This window comes from Bos javanicus, chromosome 21 (genome assembly GCF_032452875.1).
Source record: "Bos javanicus breed banteng chromosome 21, ARS-OSU_banteng_1.0, whole genome shotgun sequence".
In the NCBI taxonomy this organism is placed as follows: Eukaryota; Metazoa; Chordata; class Mammalia; order Artiodactyla; family Bovidae; genus Bos; species Bos javanicus.
This window is the reverse complement of record NC_083888.1, coordinates 31,729,902-31,749,100: the sequence shown is the minus strand read 5'-3', so window position 1 is coordinate 31,749,100 and position 19,199 is coordinate 31,729,902. Positions and strand designations below refer to the sequence as shown.

Sequence of the window (19,199 nt, the reverse complement as noted above, 5' to 3'; positions counted from 1 at the left end):
TAAGCCAAGTTTAGTAAGTTTAAAGTCCTTCTACACTTTACATATACAAAAACAGACTTGATCTTGGTTTGTAGGTTTACTTTTTGCTGTTACGTGAATTCTATTTTGTCCTCTTGAATTCTATTTTATAGGTCCTCTTTTTTCTTCACAACAAAATGTGTACTCTTACCTGTATCGGACTGTAGAATTTGCTTTTTGTTAGCTGCATGGATATAGTAATACTACAATTAACCAATGTACAGTGGACAGACACTTGATTCCAGCCTCAGTGCAGTGAACACCTTCCTACACATACTGTCAGGCATTTAGAATTTTTTTAATTAAAAAAAAACTTTATTGAGGTAAAATTCACACAGCATAAAATTAACATTTTAAAGCGAACAGTTCAGTGACATTTAGTATGCTCACAGTATTGTGCAGCCACCCCTTCTGTCTAGTTCATTACCCCGCGTTCTACATTTTTACATGGACTCGAGGATAGATTCTTAGTAGTGGTTCACTTTGAGCTTTTAATAGATTGATGAAAAAGTAATTGTGGTTTCAGACCATGAATTTTAAATCATTATAACTAGGTTCAAACACATTTTTATTAGTCAAAATAGAAACCATTACAATCAGTACATTTTTGCCAATGAGAAATAAGTTTGTTTATTCCTATGGTGTAAAAATCCATGCTTCAGGATTCGATGAACTCTTAGTATTTTCTGCCTCCTGCTAGTTGCAGAATCATTTTCCCTGCAAAAAGTTGTTGAGATGCTTGAAGAAGTAGTTGGTTGACGAGAGGCCAAGTGAATATAGCAGATGAGGCAAAGCTTCATAGCCCAGTTTGTTCAACTTCTGAAGCATTGGTTGTAAGATGTGTAGTCGCATTTTCATGGAGAATTGGGCCCATTTTGTTGACCAGTGTTGGCTGCAGGCGTTGCAGTTTTTGGTGCATCTCATCGATGTGCTGAGCTTGCTTACTTCTCAGATGTAATGGTTTCACTGTGATTCAGAAAGCTGTAGTGGATCAGACGGGCAGCAGACCATCCGACAGTGACCATGACCTTTTTTGGTACAAGTTTGGCCTTGAGAAGTGCTTGGGCGCTGCTTCTCAGTCCATCCACTGCACCAGTTGTATAAAATCCACTTTTCATCACATGTCACAGTCCAATTGAGAAGTGGTTTGTTGTGTAGCATAAGAGAAGACGACACTTCAAAACAATGATCTTTTTGATTTGCAGTCAGCTCATGAGGCACCCACTTACCAAGAATTTTCACCTTTCCAATTTGCTGCAAATGCCAAATGACCTTATAATAGTCAATGTTGAATTCTTCAGTAACTTCTCCTGTAGTTTTAAGAGGATCCACTTCAGTGATTGCTCTCATTTGGTCATCAACTTCCAAGGGCCAGCCGCTGCACTCTTCATTTTCAAGCCTCTCATCTCTTTTACAAAACTTCCTGAATCACTGCTGCCCTGTACCTTTGTTAGCAGTTCCTGAGCCAAATGCATTGTTGATGTTGTGAGTTGTCTGTGCTGCGTTACGACTCATTTTGAACTCAAATAAAAAGATTGCTCGAATTTGCTTTTTTTCTAACATCATTTCTCTAGGCTAAAATAAATATAAACAGCAAATAAGTCATTAGCAAAAAAATTAAGTAAGAAATGTGCATGAAAATGATGCGTAACCACATTTATTTAAGAATGTATTCCAGTATCAAACAGTGAAGTTCAACAATGCAAAACCACAGTTACTTTTTCACCAGTCTAACCGATATATCCAGTTAACACTCCAGAAAAGTTATACCAATTTATATTCCCACTAGATGGGGAAACAGTGGAAACAGTGCCAGTCTTTATTTTTTTGGACTCCAAAATCACTGCAGGTGGTGACTGCAGCCATGAAATTAAAAGATGCTTGCTCCTTGGAAGAAAAGTTATGACCAACATAGACAGCATATTAGAAAGCAGAGACATTACTTTGCCAACAAAGGTCCATCTAGTCAAAGCTATGGTTTTGCCAGTAGTCATGTATGGATGTGAGAGTTGGACTACAAAGAAAGCTGAGCACCGAAGAATTGATGCTTTTGAACTGTGGTGTTGGAGAAGACTCTTGAGAGTCCCTTGGACTGCAAGGAGATCCAACCAGTCCATCCTAAAGGAGATCAGTCCTGGGTGTTCATTGGAAGGACTGATGCTGAAGCTGAAACTCCAATATTTTGGCCACTTGATGCAAAGAATTGACTCATTGGAAAAGACCCTGATGCTGGGAAAGATTGAAGGTGGGAGGAGAAGGGGACGACCGAGAGTGAGATAGTTGGATGGCATCACTGACTCAATGGACATGAGTTTGAGTAAACTCTGGGAGTTAGTGATGGACAGGGAGGTCTGGTGTGCTACAGTCCATGGTGTTGCAGAGAGTTGGACACGACTGAACTGAACTGAGCAGTATAGGAAATTCTGCGTTTCCCTACAGCCTTGTAGATGCTTTGGGTATTAGAAGATTGTATGTTTCTAGAAAGTTGTCCATTTCTTCCAGGTTTTTCCAGTTTGTTGGCGTATAACTTAATAGTATTCTCTTATGATTTTTTGTATCTCGCTGATATTGGTTATTTCTTTTTAATTTCTTACTTTGTTTATTTGAGTTCTCTTTTGTTTTTCTTGATGAATCTGACTAAAGGTTTTTCAATTTTGTTTCTTTTTTAAAAAACTATCTCTTGGCTTCATTGATCTTTTCTGATGTTTTACTGTTTGTTAGGTTTTAGTCTCTTAATTTACTTCCTCTCTGATCCTTATTGCATGTCCTTCCTGCTGCTGACTTTGGGTTTTCTTTGTTCTTTTTCTGCTAATTTATTTGAATGGTTGGTTAGATTGGAAACAAGATTTTGCTTGTTTCTTAAGGAAGGCCTGTAACACGATTAACTTCCCTCTTAGAACTGTTTTTGCTGTGTCCCATAGATTTTGAAAAGTTGTGTTTCCATTTTCATTTGTCTCAAAGTATTTTCTGATTTTCTCTTTGATTTCTTCTTTGACCCATTAGCATGTTGCTTAGTCTCCATGTGTTTGTGCTTTTCCTATTTTTTCCCCCAAATTGATTTCTAGTTTCATACTGTTATGGTTGGGGAAAACGCTTGTTGTAATTTCTTTCCTCAAATTTGTTGAGATTTGTGATCTATCCTGGAGAACGTTCCCTGTGCACTTGAAAAGAATGTATTCTACTTTTTTGGAATGTAGTGTCTTGAAGCTATCTATTAAGTCCATCTGTTCTATTATGTTATCTAAGACCCCTCTCCTTACTGATTTTCTGTCTGATGACCTCCACTGACGTAAGTGGGGTCTTAAAGTCCCCTCTGTTATTGTACTGTTAATTTCTCCTTTTATGTCTGTTAATATTTGCTTTATGTATTTAGGTGCTCCTATAATAGCTATATGTATGTTAATGAGTGTTACATTCTCTTCTTGTATTGATCCCATTATCATTTTATATATATATATATATATATATATATATACACACACACACACACACACATACACACACACACACACACACAAGAAACTGTGGAAAATTCTGAAAGAGATGGGAATACCAGACCACCTGACCTGCCTCTTGAGAAACCTGTAGGCAGGTCAGGAAGCAACAGTTATAAGTGGACATGGAACAACAGACTGGTTCCAAAAAGGAAAAGGAGTATGTCAAGGCTGTATATTGTCACTGTGCTTATTTAACTTATATGCAGAGTACATCATAAACACTGGGCTGGATGAAGCACAAGCTGGAATCAAGATTGCTGGGAGAAATATCAATAACCTCAGATATGCAGATGACACCACCCTTATGGCAGAAAGTGAAGAAGAACGAAAGAGCCTCGTGATGAAAGTAAAAGAGGAGAGCTTTAAGTTGGCTTAAAACTCAACATTCTGAAAACTAAGATCATGGCATCCAGTCCCATCACTTCATGGCAAATAGATGGGGAAACAGTAGAAACAGTGTCAGATTTTATTTTGGGGGCTCCAAAATCACTGCATATGGTGATTGCAGCCATGAGATTAAAAGACACTTGCTTCTTGGAAGGAAAGTTATGACCAACATAGACAGCATATTAAAAAGGAGAGACATTACTTTGCCAACAAAGGTCCATCTAGTCAAGGCTATGGTTTTTCCAGTGATCATGTATGGATGTGAGAGTTGGACTGTGAAGAAAGCTGAGTGCCGAAGAATTGATGCTTTTGAACTGTGGTGTTGGAGAAGACTCTTGAGAGTCCCTTGGACTGCAAGGAGATCCAACCAGTCCATCCTAAAGGAGATCAGTTCTGGGTGTTCATTGGTAGGACTGATGCTGAAGCTGAAACTCCAATACTTTGGCCACCTGATGCGAAGAGCTGACTCATTTGAAAAGACCCTTATGCTGGGAAAGATCAAGGGCAGGAAGAAAAGGGGACAACAGAGGATGAGATGGTTGGATGGCATCACCAACTTGATGGACTTGGGTTTGGGTGGACTCCAGGAGTTGGTGATGGAAGGGAGGCCTGGCGTGCTGCGGTTCATGGGGTCGCAAAGAGTCAGACACACTGAGCGACTGAACTGAACTGATGATTATATAACGTCCTTCTTTGTTTTTTGTTACAAACTTTGTTTTAAAGTCTTTTGTCTGATGTGAGTATCACTACCTATGCTTTCTTGTCATTTCCATTTGTATGAAATATCTTTTTGTATTTCCTCACTTTTAGTCTGTAGGCATCTTTAGCTCTGAAATGAGTCTCTTGTAAGCAGCATATAGATGGGTTTTGTATTTTCATCCAGTCAGCCACCCTATGTATTTTTATTGGAGTATTTAGTCTAACACCGAATGTGACTATTGGTAGGTATGTACTTATTGCCATTTTGTTACTTATTTTTGTAGCTTTTCAGTGTTCTTTTAGTCTTGTCCCTTGTGGTTTGCTGACTTTCTTTTATATATCTTTCTCTCTAGCTTTTGTGTGTCTATTGTAGGTTTTTGATTTGTGATTACCATGGGGTTTATATATGCTAACCTATATCTGCCTGTTTCAAACAGGTAGTCATTTAAGTTCAAACACATTCCAGCAGGTATACAGTCTTTACTCCCCTTCTCCACATTCTATGTTTTTGATGTCTTATTTTGCATCTTTGTCATTTATGCCTTTACTGGTTGTTGTAATTATAGTTGTTTTTACAGATTTTTGTTTGTTTTTTAATCTCTGTACTAGCTTATTGAAATGGTTGATCCTCAGCCTTTACTATATATTTGCTTTTATTAGTTGGATTTCTCCTTTCCTATAGATACTTCTTATTTTAGCCTTTTCCTTTCCACTTAAGGAAGACCATTTAGCATTTCTTTTAGGGTTGGTTTTGTATTCATGAACTCTTCAGGTTTGCTTGTCTAGCAAGTTCTTTATCTCTCCTTCAACTCTAAATTATTATCTTGCTGGGTAGTGAGTGTATTCTTGGTTACAAGTTTCCCCCTTTTCAGCACTTAATGGGGTTTCCTTGTATATGACTCTCTATTTTTCTCTTGTTGCCTTTAGAATTCTCTCCTTAACTTTTGTCACTTTAATTATGTATGATATGATCTGTTTGGGTTCATCTTGTTCAGGACCCTCTGTGCTTCCTATATCTGGATATCTGTTTCCTTCTTCAGGTTTGGAAAGTTTTCATTCATAATTTCATCAAATACCTTTTTGACCCTTCTCTCTCTCTCTCCTCCTTCTGGGACACCTATAATGTGAATGTTGGTACACTTGATATTGTCTCAGAGATGCCTTAAACTGGTCTCAATTTTCATTTTTCTTCTTGCTGTTCTGATTGGGTGGTTTCCATTATTCTGTCTTCCAGATCACTTTTGCATTCTTCTTTATCACCTAGTCTTCTGTTTATTCTTTCTCTGTGTTATTCATTTCTGTTATGGCAGTCTTCAGTTCTGATTGATTTTTAAAATATTTTCTAGTTCCTTTTAAAATTCTTACTGTTTATCTATTCTTTTCCCTAATTCAGTTAACATTCTTATTACTGGTGCTTTGAACTCTTTATCTGGCAAATTGTTTGTTTCGTTAGTTGTTTTCTCCAGTACTCTTGCCTGGAAAATCCCATGGATGGAGGAGCCTGGTGGGCTGCAGTCCATGGGGTCGCTAGGAGTCGGACACGACTGAGCGACTTCCCCTTCACTTTTCACTTTCATGCATTGGAGAAGGAAATGGCAACCCACTCCAGCGTTCTTGCCTGGAGAAATCCCAGGGATGGGGGAGCGTGGTGGGCTGCCGTCTATGGGGTCGCACAGAGTTGGATACGACTGAAGCGACTTAGCAGCAGCAGCAGTTGTTTTTTCTCAGAGGTTTTTCCCTTGCTCTTCCAATTCAAACCCCTCCTGTCTTCTCCTTTTGCTTACCTTTGTCTCTGGAATTAGGTGAAACAGTTACCTACTGCAGTCTTGAAAAGGGGTATCCCTGTGTGGGAGCCACCCTACACAGTATGCATGCACCCAGTGACCTTGGTGGGGGAGCCAGATCTGACATGAACACAAGTCACATCTTTCTCCGGGGTCTGCTGGCAGCCATCCCCTGGTTAGAAGGTGGGGCTGCAGAGAGAGGGGCTAGGACCGCAGCCTCCAGGGGGGTGGGACACTGGTCAGAGACCTTTGTAGTTTCAGTCTGCCCTCTCTGCACTGTTTCAGAGGTAAGCAAGTCTGTGCTTTTCCCCATGAGTGGAGTCCAGGTGTGAGAGGTGACTTCCGTTATTTTCAGTGGCTGTCACTGTGCTATCGGGGCCAGGACTGGATCTCGGGTTGCTGGGGGCAGAAGTTCTGAGGGGTTAAGTCCGTGCTAGCTGTGTTCCCCTTAAGTGTGTGCTCTCTGCCCCCATCACTGGCACCCTCACCCTAGAGAGGAGCAGTGCTTGGGCAAGGGAGATTGGTGGTGGTGCTTGGAGCAGGCCAATCAGAGATCTAGAGAACTTCTGATGTGCTGCTTGTGAGAGCGGTAGTAATGGCTGCCCCTCCCCTGCTCAGACACTGCTCCAGGTCTGAGCCGCCTCTGTCTCTCCACTCAGCTGCTGCCATGCTCACCCTGGTGTGTAGCATCAACACAGAGCAAGCAGGACCTGTGTGCAGGCTCGGCGTGGGTGGGGCCTGGGCTGTGGAGGTCTGGTCACAGCAGACAGGTTCTGAGGGACCACCTGGGTCAGCGCGTCATGGCTCTCCCCTCCCTGCTTAGACACTGCTCTGGATCTGGGCTACCTCTGTGCCTCTTGGCCAGGACAGCCCTCGCCTGGGTGTGGAGCGGCTTTGTGGAACAAGTGAGGTCAGAGCTGTTGTTCAGCTCAGGCTAGGGTGCATACCAGGGTGGTGGTAGGAAACTAGTCAGACCTTTGTAGTTTCAGTCTGCCTTCTCTGCCCTGCTTCAGGGATAAGCAAGCCTGTGCTTGCTCCCCGTGAGTGGGGTCCAGGCTTCCCACAGCCCTTCTGTTTGTACCGTCGGCCCTCCAGCCAGCCAGGGGATCTCATCTTCCTGGGGCACCCAGTATGTGGCTGGAACCACTCACTCCACAGGGAGGATCTCTCTCTGGGCTCTTGCGAGTCCCCTCCCAGGGCACGAGTCCTGGCCTGGTCACTGCTCCTCTCTTTCTACCTGATTCTCTGTGACTTTCTTACAGCTGTGTTCGTGCAGAAGTCTTTTCCCTGTCTCCAGCTGGTTTTCAGTGAGCATTGTTCCACATGTGATGTAGTTTTGATGTGCTTGTTGGGAGAGATGAGTTCCCCACCCTCCTACTCTGCCACTTTGATCTGTTTTTGACACTCTGGGTTGGCCTGTATCTTTTCTTCCCATCCAGTAGATGAAAAGATGTATATCTATGACTCTTAGCTAGGCCCAGGATATTTTCAAAGCTGTTCCAGCCATTTGTGTCTCCTGGATTTCCAGTGTGTATCGTCTGCCCAGTTGGATAGGTTGTTTTGGGCTTTTTGTTTTTCTTATGGATCTTAATAAACAAGTTTACTTGGGAAACTTTTCTGTGAAACTCAGTGTGTGCTGCTGTTGTGGTAACGGGATTATGTGCCTGATACATTTCCTAATTGGTTATTGTTGGTGGGTAGGAGTCCCTGCTCTATGAGTACTTGATCTTATATGCTTGCATTTCTTGAAAATAATTTGTGTGTCCTATGTTGCTCTTTATCGCAGTGTCCTTGAGATTTCCTGAGGGTATTGTGCAGGCCCTTGCAGAAATATCCTAAGTTTACCTGAATACCTTTTTGGACAGTGTTGAGTGTATGGCTAGTTGTGTTGACTATGTTGACTCATACACTGGTCGTGTCTCTTGACTTTATCCACTGAAAGCAAAATGGATATGAAAGTTATAATAGCAAAGAAAAGAGACCTGTTTATCTTTGTATCCTCAGCACCATAGTAGTCAGAATGGACACTCAGTATTTAAAATCAGTCACTATGATGCCATAAGAAGTTGGTTTTCAAACTTTCTTTTTGCAGCTGAAGTACCCATTAGAAAAGTTCTCAACCCTGGCTGCATATTAGAATCACCAGGAGAATGTTTGAAATATTTATGCTCAAGATGAGCTGGCAGAGAATTGGATTCAGTTTGACTGAGATGGGACCAGAGCATCAACATTCAAAAAAAAACTTGTTAGGTGATTCTACTGAGCAGCCAAGGATGAGAACCACCACTGGTCCAATACGTAGACGCTACAAGTAGAGTTTGAAATTGTGTGGGGCTCGCCTTCCCCTCCCTTTGGCCCCTGATAGGGCTTCATTGAGCACAGTTTGAAAGCCACATCCCTGTGGGCTTGGTGCTGAGGATGGGGTGCCCACTTGCTGGCGGTGACCTTGTGCAGGGCTTGGGCTGCTGCTTCCCATGCCAGGAGGGGAAATAGGCAGAGATTGTGGTTCAGCCAGACGGAGCCTAACAGATACTCCTGTGCTGAGGTTGCCCAGCCTGGGAATAGCTGTGGGAGGGTGGTTGGAACTAAGTGTTAGACCCCACTGGTGCTTGTGTCCAGTTTGGCCAAGTAGCCCATTGCTTCTCCTGAACTACTTCTCCTTTACTCCTTGTCACTTTCAGGAAGGACTTACTGACGTAACTACAGCTCCCCCGAGGGCATATTAAGATGAGAATGCTATGCCAAGCCCAAAGTTACTATTGATTGCAGCCAAGGTTTGGAGGGGGTGGTCCTTTTTATTAAAAGTGATCATCTCACGCTTTTCATTAGCACTTCTAATGTCTAATTTTGAAATTTCCAAGGATAGCAATTTATACAGGAGCTCCTTGCACCCATCTTGCCGATAATGGTACTGAGATCCAGAGAAATTGTACCTTGCCTAAGACCACACAAGGAAGCATGAGCCTCGATTTCAGACCCTGATGCTCTGACTTCAGAGGCCATGCTTTTCCTATCTGTTCTGCTCCATTTTTCCTGTGAGGAGCCCTCTGTCAAGAAGAGGGGTGCAGTTATTTATACACTCCATTACCCACACGCCAACTCCCTGTTTATCGGTCACCATCTCCTCTGCTGGGAAGGCTGACTGTCCAGCTGAGGTTGTGACCTCGTGCACAGAGAACGGAGAATGCTGCAGAGGCAATGAATCTGACCTCAATTCATTTGTGGGTTTCTTTCTCCCTGCTATAAATTGTGACCCAAGAGTTGCTCTCAGTTCTGTTCCGTGGCTGCCAAAATGACTGGAGGGCGGGCCCTGTTATCCGACACTCGTTACCCATCACCCTCCAGCGGTGTAGACATTGCGGCACCTGTCAGAGCTGTTGATAAATATCTAGGCCAGTGGTTTTTAAAAAAGATCTTTGCAGTTGGATGGAATGCTCAATCAAGATGACAAGGTATTTTCAAGGAATAAATAAGTAAAGCACTGAAACCTAGGGCTTTCTCTTCTTTTCTTTCCTCTCGGCTGCTCCTGCAGGGCCTGATGCCAGTGGCCAGTCTGCTGGGCTCTCCTGGGCCTTTGCTCAGACTGTGTCCCTGCTGCCACCCCGCCTCCACCTTCTACTGCACCTGAGGAGGGAAATCTTCTCATCTCCTTTCTTTCCACTCTTCCCATTCCTGCCTCACATCCTATAAATTTCCAAGTGCTGTTGATGTATTTCCCTCATCCTTCCAGAATTGCTCTCCAGCTCAGTTGCCACTTCCCAGACAAGCCACCATCATCTTCGTGTTGGCCAGCCTGCACATGGCCTCCTGGTCCCACTCTTACCCTACTTACTGTCTGCCTTGTATCAGAGGGCTGATAGTATCTCTGTGCAGCTTCTGGGGTGAGCGAACTCTTTGACACCATCCCTTCATCTTAGCATCCCCCCTGCCCCTGTCTCAGTTTCAAATACAGTGTCATTCACACAGAAGTCATTAAGATACCTTGCTTGATTGAATTACTTCTGACAGGTCTCGTATCTGGCTGACCTAGGCAACGCTTCTGGCTGCCGGTTCGCACTGGCTTTCTTCCACATTTACTCCTAGGGCCTTAGGTGTGGCGTGGCTGGAGCAGGGCTTTGGCAGGCCTGGGGCAGCTGTGGAAGTTATGTTTCTGGGGCCAAAAAGAATGGCCTGAGAGCATCAAGCCCAGAAGAGGAGCTTGGCCACCTCTGCGCAGGGTGGGCCTGTGTAGACCTGGGGCCCCTGCCTGGTGGATCTGCTGTGTTTGAGAAGGAGTGGCAGGCAGCTGGGTCAGGAGACAGTGCCACCCACACCCCGACCCAGAGGCCTGCAGGCCCCTACCAGACTGCACCACGGCCCCTCTGCTTCGGCAGACTGTCACCTGTTTCTTGCCTGGAGCTAAGCTTGCTCATCCCCAGAATGTTCCAGGTGTTCCCTCCTCCCTGTGCTCACACACCGCCCTGTCCCAATGCTCTTCCCTGCCTTGTGTCCTGTCTGCTGCTGCCCTGCTCTAGTCCCTCTGCCCCTTGGAAGCCTGCTCTCCCCCATCCTGGCTCTCGTGGGCTTCTCCCTGATCCCTCCCTGACCCCTTCCCCATGCTCCCTGACCCCTACTCCCTCCTCCCTGACCCCTCCCCCATCCTCCCTGACCCCTCCCCCATCCTCCCTGACCCCTCCCCCATCCTCCCTGACCCCTACTCCCTCCTCCCTGACCCCTCCCCCACCTTCCCTGACCCCTCCCCCACCTTCCCTGACCCCTCCCCCATCCTCCCTGACCCCTCCCCCATCCTCCCTGACCCCTCCCCCATCCTCCCTGACCCCTGTGGCCTTCTCCCCTTGGCAGGGACCCCGTGCTAGGTTGCCTCCCCATCCCCAGCAGACCCAGCACAGACCCCACTGGGGCCTCAGTGACGACACTGCAGGTGGGAAGCTCTGCTTTCCTGGACTCCTCCCCTCCTTTACCTCCTCCCAGTGCAGCACTTGGACACAGATGCCAGGAGGAAAAAGAGTGCTCCTTTATTCCCTGTGGGAAAGACTGCTGGGGAGCAGCTGACTCCTCCCGTGAGGGCAGGCTCTGTCTGGGGCCCCCCGCAAGGCCAGGGGGTGGCTGGCCCCACTGGCAGGACAGGTCCAGGGAGGGGCTACTGTCTCTTCCTTAAATCTTCTCCAGGTAGGAGCCAGGGACAAAGCCACGCTGCCCGTTCCGTTGTACCGTCCACCAGCCGTCCTCCCCTTCCAGGATGACCTCCAGGATGTCCCCCGCAGAGATGTTCAGCTCGTCAGAGTTCTGGGCAAGAGAATGAAAACACATCTGGCTGAAGGGGCCTGCTTGGGAGGGCCTCTGGTCAGGTCACCCCCCACCCCAGGCAGTAAGTGTCTCGCAGCTGGGCTGTCAGCTGAGACATGCCGGCCTCCTGTGGCTGCAAGAGAAGGCCACTCCAGGCTAGGGCAGCCCTGGGAGACCAGCCTCTTGTCCCCTTGGTTTGTCACAACCTGGGGCTGCTTCCCTGGCTTTTCCTCCAAGCTGCTCCCTTCTCCCGCTCCCTGCCTGAGACACAGCAAGCTAGCAAGTCAGGAGCAGGGGTGTTTGCTATTCCCCAGGACAGCCAGCCCTTGTCTTGCAAGCACACCATCATTCTCCTGGGCTGTGCCCCCTCCCCAGGGCACAGACTTTGGGAGTCAGTGTAGCCAGCCAAGCCCCAAGGAGATGCTTCAGTCCCAGTGGATCTTGGGTCCAGCTCTGTACCCCTCGCCTTAAAGCAAGGACAAATTAAGAGTCTCTGGGGATCTGGGCACAGCTGCCCTGTGGCTCCTTTACTCGTCCTCTTCTTGTGAGCTTCAGAAAATCAACCATGCACAGCTGAGGACCAAGTTCTGACCATGACTTGTTCTGGGCACCCATGGTCATGGGGAACAAGGCCTTTACCCAGAGCCTGCCCCTCAGACCACTTCCTCGGGTAGCTCCAGCTCCACCAGCCAGCTGCACACATGCATGGCCCAAGCAGTGCCCACACCTGCCTGGACACCATGTGACCCAGGGCCTGGTGCCGTTCATGAGCTTTCATTCAGCAGGTGTGCACCAGTCCCCTCCTGAATGCCAGGTGCTATTCTGAGGGCACCCACCCCAGCACCCTCAGAGTGCATGTGCCCACATGTGAGCACACCCTTGGGCATGCTGGTGTCCACGCAAGAAAGAGGGGAGGGCAGAGGGCCTCACCTGGGCTGTGTAGTCATAGAGTGCCCTATAGTCCTGGCCTGGCATGGTGGGGGGCCCTGGCGCCTCCTGCACGGCGATGGCAGCGTAGACACCCTCATTCCGGTCAGGGGTAGGAGTCAGGGTCTCTGTGGAGGCTGAGTACAAAGTGAGGTCTGGCACCCGCCCCTTGCAAAAATCAGTAGCCCCCAGAGGGCCCCCTGACTCACAGCGTCCTCAGACTTGCTCAGCTTCTTCCCATCCTCCAACCTCCCAGCTATTGGAGGGCCCATCTGTGCCAAGTAGACATCCTCTCCTCTTCCTCCCCCCAACCAGGGTGACAGTTGTCACCCCTAATTACCTGCAGAAGCTGCTGACAGTGTGGTCTTGGGACTTCCATGCAGCAGCCCAGAAAACCTGGGGGCAGGAAGGACAGGTGAGTCAGGGCGGGGGAAGTAGATGAGGCAGGGAGCCTGCAAGGTCAGCCCTAGCTTCCAGGCACAGATGTGACTTATGGGGTGCCCCTGGGCATGAGGGCTCTCCAAAGGGTTGTCCCAGTGGCTCTTCCCCGGCAGCAGTCTCCCAGTCCCTTACCCTGTAGATGTCTTCCCAGTACCTGTTCCCCGCAGGGCCAAATTGGCGTGCTCCAGGGCCTGGGCCAGACCCCTCTCCAGCCTCCCCCACAGGCAAAGGAGCTGTCCCCTAGAGCTCAGCCCACTCACGCCCTGCTGGGACCTTCACCAGCCTGGCCAGCCCCGCCACTCCCCGACCACACAAAGTGGTCGTCCAGGAGGAAGTGTTGAGCTGATTCACCCCTTCCTCTGTACTTGGTTCAGACCTGGACTGAGCTAGAGTCATGCAAGTATGTTGAATAAAAGAAAAAAAAAGTGCAAGAGGCAGACACTGGGCACCTAGTACGGAGGCCCATGTGGGTGCCCTGAAGCAGAGGTGCTGAGAGCTTGGATGAGTAGAACCTACCTTCCTGGCCTGGTAGGTTCAAGCTAAGTCTACAAAGACTCAGCTTCACCAAACAGAGACTGGGTGTCAGGCATGGCCAGTGACTGGGAGAGGAATGCAGAGGGGCAGGTCGTACAGGCAGAGGAGTCTGGGGAGTGGAGTGGACCAGTTTGGGGTGTATAGGAGACAAGACTGAAATAGGGACAAGGCCAGACACCCAGGGGTCTTGAGGGCTCAGTCAGGGGCAGGGCCTGTAGGAAGCTGCCCTGTAGTGTGAGGTGGGACCCAGAGACCTTCCCTGGACAGCATTTGCAGAGCTGAGGGTCCAGGACAGAGCACATGGACAGGTGAGCGTAGACTTGGCAGGCGTGGGAAGGTCTGATGCAGACTTGCCCTGCCAGGGAGGGTTAGCCCAGCAGGCTGGGGCTGGAGGGACTGAGCTCGCCGAAGGTGTGGGTGCCCCGCCGCACTGCCTGCCTTCCCAGGGTTGTCTACGCTCTCGACTCCGTTCTTCCCTCCACTCACTTCCCCTGCCCCTCCCCAGCCCTGCCTGGCTTCAGCTGCCCCACACAAGGGTCCCTGCCTGTCCTCTCCAGCAGCCAGGCTTCCCCTGTGGGACCGCTTTCCCTCTTTTCTCTCGTCCTCATCAGACCCCTCCTCTCTGTCCTTTCTCGGCCCTGCCCCAGGTGGCTCTTCAGGCCTGTTGTCTAAGTGACCACATGTGCAGAGAGGTCCGAGTCCTCTCTGGTTTTGGTGTGACAGTGAGGGTGGGAATGCCCGCCTCCTAAGGTCCTTGCTGACTCAGGGTTCCTGGAGGAGCAGGTCGTGGGGCCCACGGGCTGCAGAAATAAGCCATCCTTGGAGGGCCAGGAGCTCCGTCGCCTCCACCCCCACCCACGCCCACCTTTCAAAGACAAGGCCTCTGCACTAGGTTGGAGGGAGAGAGGAGGTCATGGAGGCCTGGGGATGGGGCACAGGTGCCATGTGAAGCCCACAATGCTCCTTTAGATGCCCACAGATGGGGCACTCGGGAAACTGGCTGAGGGAGTTGGAGGGTGGGTGCACCCTGAGTAGACAGCCCTCCCAGCGGGCTGTCGCCCCCCAAGGCCTAAACCAGGAGGGTCCTAGGGTCTGAGTCTGCCCCCAGCACAGGCCCTGGGCCTCGAGGAGGTGTGTGAGTTGTGCAAGTGACACACGGGCCTGACACAGGACCCTGGCACCCACCACAGCCAGGCCAGGGAAGGGGGCTTGGGAAAAGCTGGAGAGTCCTCCAAGAGCACTGGCTGCAGGGCCCGCCCCTCTGCCCTGATCCTGTGCAGCCGGTGAGGGGCCTGACAGGCCGAGGCTCCGACCAGGCCAGCAGCAGAGCTCAAGGGGTGAGCCCGGCTGGAGTCTCCCAGCACAGTTGCTAGTGAATAAGTGGGGTACGACTGTTTCATGCCTGGCTCCCCTTGGGCTGAGGGTGTCCTGAGGCTAGATTGAGTCTGTCTTGTCCCCCAAGAGTGCCCTGCACCTAGACACTACACCCCAGGCACACAATGGGTGCCCAATAAATACGTGGGGAAGAGCCAGTTGCAGGAGGAGGGGCTGGTCCCCTTCCTGGCAGCCCGCCTCCCCCTGGCCCCGCTCTGTGTGTCCCAGCTGGCTGGTGTCCAGCAGGCGCTCACCTCTTTATCATACCACAGGACGGCTGGACGCCAGGGCTGCTGGACAACGGGGCCACCTCCCGATCATAGTAGTTCTGGTAAGGCACCGGCGCTGCAGGTGACAAGTGCGAGAGGCCCCGGGTGACGAGGGCAGGGCAGGCGGGACCTGTGCCCTTTGACAGCCCATCCTCTCCCCCTCCAGAGACCCAGACCGGGGCCCCACCTTCCCATCCTGGCCCTGGCCTGCCCTGGTGCTTGAGAAGGGGGCCCCCTTTCACTTCCCTGAGAGATCCCCCTGTGGGTACCACCAAGACCGAACATTCTAGACTCAAGATTCAGTGGTGCCAAACCGTGAGTGGAGTGGGGGCTCTGAGGCGGCTCCTGCCTCTCCCTACCCCGTCTCCCCTCGAGTGTTACAGTGTCCTAGGCCCCGCCTGTCCCCTCTCTCGAGAAGGCAGCACACTAAGGACCCAGCCAGGGGCCTGCTCTGTCCCTGACCTTCCCCTGGGCCTGGCACCTAGAAGGGAGCTGTGAGCCACCCTGCTTCTGTCCTGGCAGTTGAGGCTCAAAGAACCCAGGCCAGGCCTTCCAGGGAAGGTGGACCTGGACCCAGTGGCCGTGTTGCCCACAAGCAGGCCTCACCTGGGGGCTCAGTGCCCGTGCTCTTGGCCTGGATGAAGCCGTCAATGTCGGCATCCACGCTGCAGCCTTCCAGCGTCACCCGCACCTCTTCGTAGAGCTAGGGGTGGGGACGAGCAGAGGCTGGGGGGCCAGGCTTCACCTGGCCCACATTGTCAAGCCTGCCCCCCTCTTTGGGTCTGAACCCTGACAAGGGGCCTTGACGTGTAACTGCCCCAGGCCTGCCTGAAGGGCTAGAGCCCTGGCTGGCAGCTTCTCCTGTTTCCTGAACACCTCGTGTGTGCACATTCCTTTGCATCCTTTGCATTCCTCTCCATCCTCTGTGGGAGACAGGACTTCCTCATTTATAGATGAGGAAGCTCGAGAGAGTGACTTGCCCAGGGTCACAAAGCAGAAAGTGAAGTTAGTGCACTGGGCTTTGGATCTGGCATGAGAGGATTCAGAACTCATACTCCCTCCTCTACTACAAGGCCACCAGGTGGGCTCAAGTCATTTGGGGGGAAAGCCCCCAAAACTCCACACCCATGGGCAGAAGGGATTAGGCAAGTAACTGGTGGGATCAGGAGTCAGGGCTGAGAGAGAGCGAGGGCTGCATCAGCAGAGACCAAGGCCCCTGGCAGGAAGGTGGCCACTCCTTTCTGCTGAGGGGGGCCGACCCGGCCCGTAGAGCTCAGTAAGGGGTTGGAGCCAGAACACCCTGGAGATATCTGGGGACAGAAGAGGGACTGAACCTCGGCTCCTGCAAGCACCAGGCATGGAGCAGGGAAACCCCAGGGTCCCCCAGCCTCTCTGCAAACCTCTGAGGGGCTGTGTCCACCTCCCTTCTCCTCCCCTTCCCAGCGGAGGGAATAGAGCTCCAGGACTCTGATAGAAGAGTTGAGGCCTTGAAGCAGGGGCAAGCAGAGAGGGCAGACGCCGGGGTAACCACAAAGCACACCTCCCAGGCCAAGAGGCCATGGCCTGCACAGCACTGAGCTCCCTGTCGTTGGGGCCTGGGGGAGAGGCTCGGTGCTGGGCTCGGAGACCCTGAGGCCAGGGCTCAGGCCGCAGAAGACTAGGTCTGCTCATAGGCTCAGGTGGACTTCACTGTCGCTTCACTGTCGCTCGGAGGCCACCCTCCCCTCACGGCTCCCCGCACCACCCACTCCCTGCCCTCAGCCCCCACCTCATCGTCCTTGACGCACTGCATGGAGAGCTGGTTGCAGTGCACCCACAGGGAGTTGCGGAGGATGGTCAGCCGGTCAAACTCCTGCAACTGGAAGGCCTGAGGAGAGATGGGGGTCACTGTAGGGCTGGGCCAGGCCGGGCCCCACCCACAGCTCAGCTGGAGTTGACCAGCCAGACCCGGTGGGCTGAAGCCAAGCCTAAAGGAAGCCTAAAGGCTGGGGGTCCCCACCCCCACCTCTGTGCCAGCCCTTGAGGCTTCTGGGAAGTTGAGCTGCCTGTGGGACTCTGCCCCCTGCCCTTCCCCAGACCCTACCACACCCCTGGGGTGTGTCTTAAGAGGAGCACTGGACCCTGAATCCTGTCTCCCAGGCCCTGTTCATCAGCCCAGGGAAGCTATGGGTTCTGTTCAAGCTTCAGTTGCGGCTTCAGCCAAAAGGGGTGAAGGATCCCTGCCTGCCTGCCTGCAGAAAGGGACTCCAAGCACAAAGCCAGGCAGGGAGCTCCCTGGGGAGGGCCTTAGAGTGAGTGGATAAGTGAAGGAAGGCTGGCTTTCCCCACTGCGGCCCCCTCTTCCCCCACGAATCAGCTGAAGGGGGGACGAGCATCAGCTCCGCGCCGAGGGGCCACTCACCTCGCAGGTGGCGCGGTGCTCCTGCTCCCACTCACTCCGCACCCTCTCCAGCTGCTCAATGTTCTGCCTGTATGTTCGCTCTGGAAGCGCAGGGGGTCCTCAGGGAGGCCAGCCCACCCCGGTGCTCCCTCAGCGCCCTCCTCCTCCCTGGAGAGACCTGCCCTGGCTGCTGGAGCCGCAGGTGAGCTCTCGTCAGGGCCCCTCACCCTGGTACTGCCCCTGGAGAGGTGCTCAGCGCCCACCGTGTTCCAGCTGCCTCGGGCTGGGGCAGAGCCTAAGGTCAGAATCTGGGCCTCTCACCATCCCACCTTCTAGAAGCTGAGGCTCAGAGGGGGCGGCCCTGGAGGAGGGTGAGGGGGAGCTTTGGGAGCTGGTGGGCTGGGAAGCCAGCGGGCTTGGACCGTGAGATCTGTGCCCCCCAGCCAAGGGAGCGCCTGGGTGTTGGGACAGGTGGTATGGCAGAAGGCAGAGCTGTGTCAGCAGAGGTGAGGGGTGTTGGGATCTTCTGGCATCGGGAGGAAGATAGAGGAGACAGATGCCCAGAGAAGGCTGTGATGTGTCTCAGTGTATATGAGAGAGAGAGGTGTATGTGCAACGAGTGGGCCTGTCTCCCTCGATCAGTGGCTGTGAAGGTCCTGAGCCCTGGAGCCAGACGGCTTGCATTCAAATACAGTTACCACCACTTACTGCCTGTGTGACCCTGGGCAAGTTAAATAACCTCTCTGTGCCACAGTTTCCTTACCTGTTAAGAAAGGGGGATAGTAGCAGTGAATGCCTCATAGGATTGTTGTGAGCATTAGTAAAAACATGCAAAGCACCAAGAACAGTTTTGGCAAATGCGAGAAAACGCATTTTTCATTTTGCTTGCATAAGGAAGCAAGAGTGAGGAGTGTGGGACTGTGTCCCGAAGGTGAAGGCAGTGTGCTGCCGGGGGAAGGATGTCCAGGCTGCCCACCCCCAAGCTGAGGAGGCGGGCTAGCCGCGTACCTGCCTCCATGGCTGAGTCCTTGCACTGCTTGGCTTTGTTCTGGCTCTGAGGAGACAGAGGGAAAGGGCACTGAGGCCCGGCCCCGGGTGCCTCCCAGCCCAGACCTCGGGCTCCTGGCCTCCCTGGGCCTCCCTGAACGGCCTCTGTCACAGCCTCCCTGGCCACCTCTCACAGGGCAGGGAGAGCAGACACTAGCTCTGAGGGGGACACTGCAGAACCAGTTGAGGGTGAGCTCCATCATTAACTCCAGCCTCACCCCACAAAGGACCACAGGCTGTTTCCAATAAAATAGGAATAAAACGGAAACCTGGTCATGCAGACACATGTGAAAACTAGGCCTGGAGACCTAGAGCAAGAAACACAGACCTGGGGCTCAACAGCCACTGCCGGACCTGCTGGGTGGGGCTTGGGCTCTGTCCCTGACTTGCTGCCACCAACTCATGTGCAGGCCTCTGCCCTCTCTGGGCCTCAGCTTTCCTGTCTGTGCAATGGGCCAAATGTGTTCTTGGGTCCTGGGGGCTTTGATATTCCCACCCTGGCCAAGAGGCCAGAGTAGTCAAGAGCTTGGGTTCTGGACAGCCTGGGTTTGGGATG

The 19,199-nt window shown here is 51.2% G+C and overlaps 1 protein-coding gene across 5 annotated transcripts in view; it reads right to left on the bottom strand.

The window, feature by feature from the left end:
- Positions 1-11,377: 11,377 nt before the first annotated feature.
- Positions 11,378-19,199, bottom strand: part of PSTPIP1 (proline-serine-threonine phosphatase interacting protein 1) — a 44,706-nt gene continuing 36,884 nt past the window's right edge. For 4 of the 5 annotated variants that reach the window (XM_061394733.1, XM_061394734.1, XM_061394736.1 and 1 more), the window contains 8 exons: positions 18,605-18,650; positions 17,618-17,697; positions 16,985-17,083; positions 15,823-15,919; positions 15,202-15,292; positions 12,939-12,994; positions 12,602-12,735; positions 11,378-11,671 (listed from right to left, as the gene is read on the bottom strand). In XM_061394733.1, the coding sequence (XP_061250717.1) occupies positions 11,540-11,671; positions 12,602-12,735; positions 12,939-12,994; positions 15,202-15,292; positions 15,823-15,919; positions 16,985-17,083; positions 17,618-17,697; positions 18,605-18,650 (735 nt within the window). In that variant the 3' untranslated portion in view covers positions 11,378-11,539. The remainder of the gene's footprint in view (positions 11,672-12,601; positions 12,736-12,938; positions 12,995-15,201; positions 15,293-15,822; positions 15,920-16,984; positions 17,084-17,617; positions 17,698-18,604; positions 18,651-19,199) is intronic. The other variant, XM_061394735.1, reaches the window with a different exon arrangement.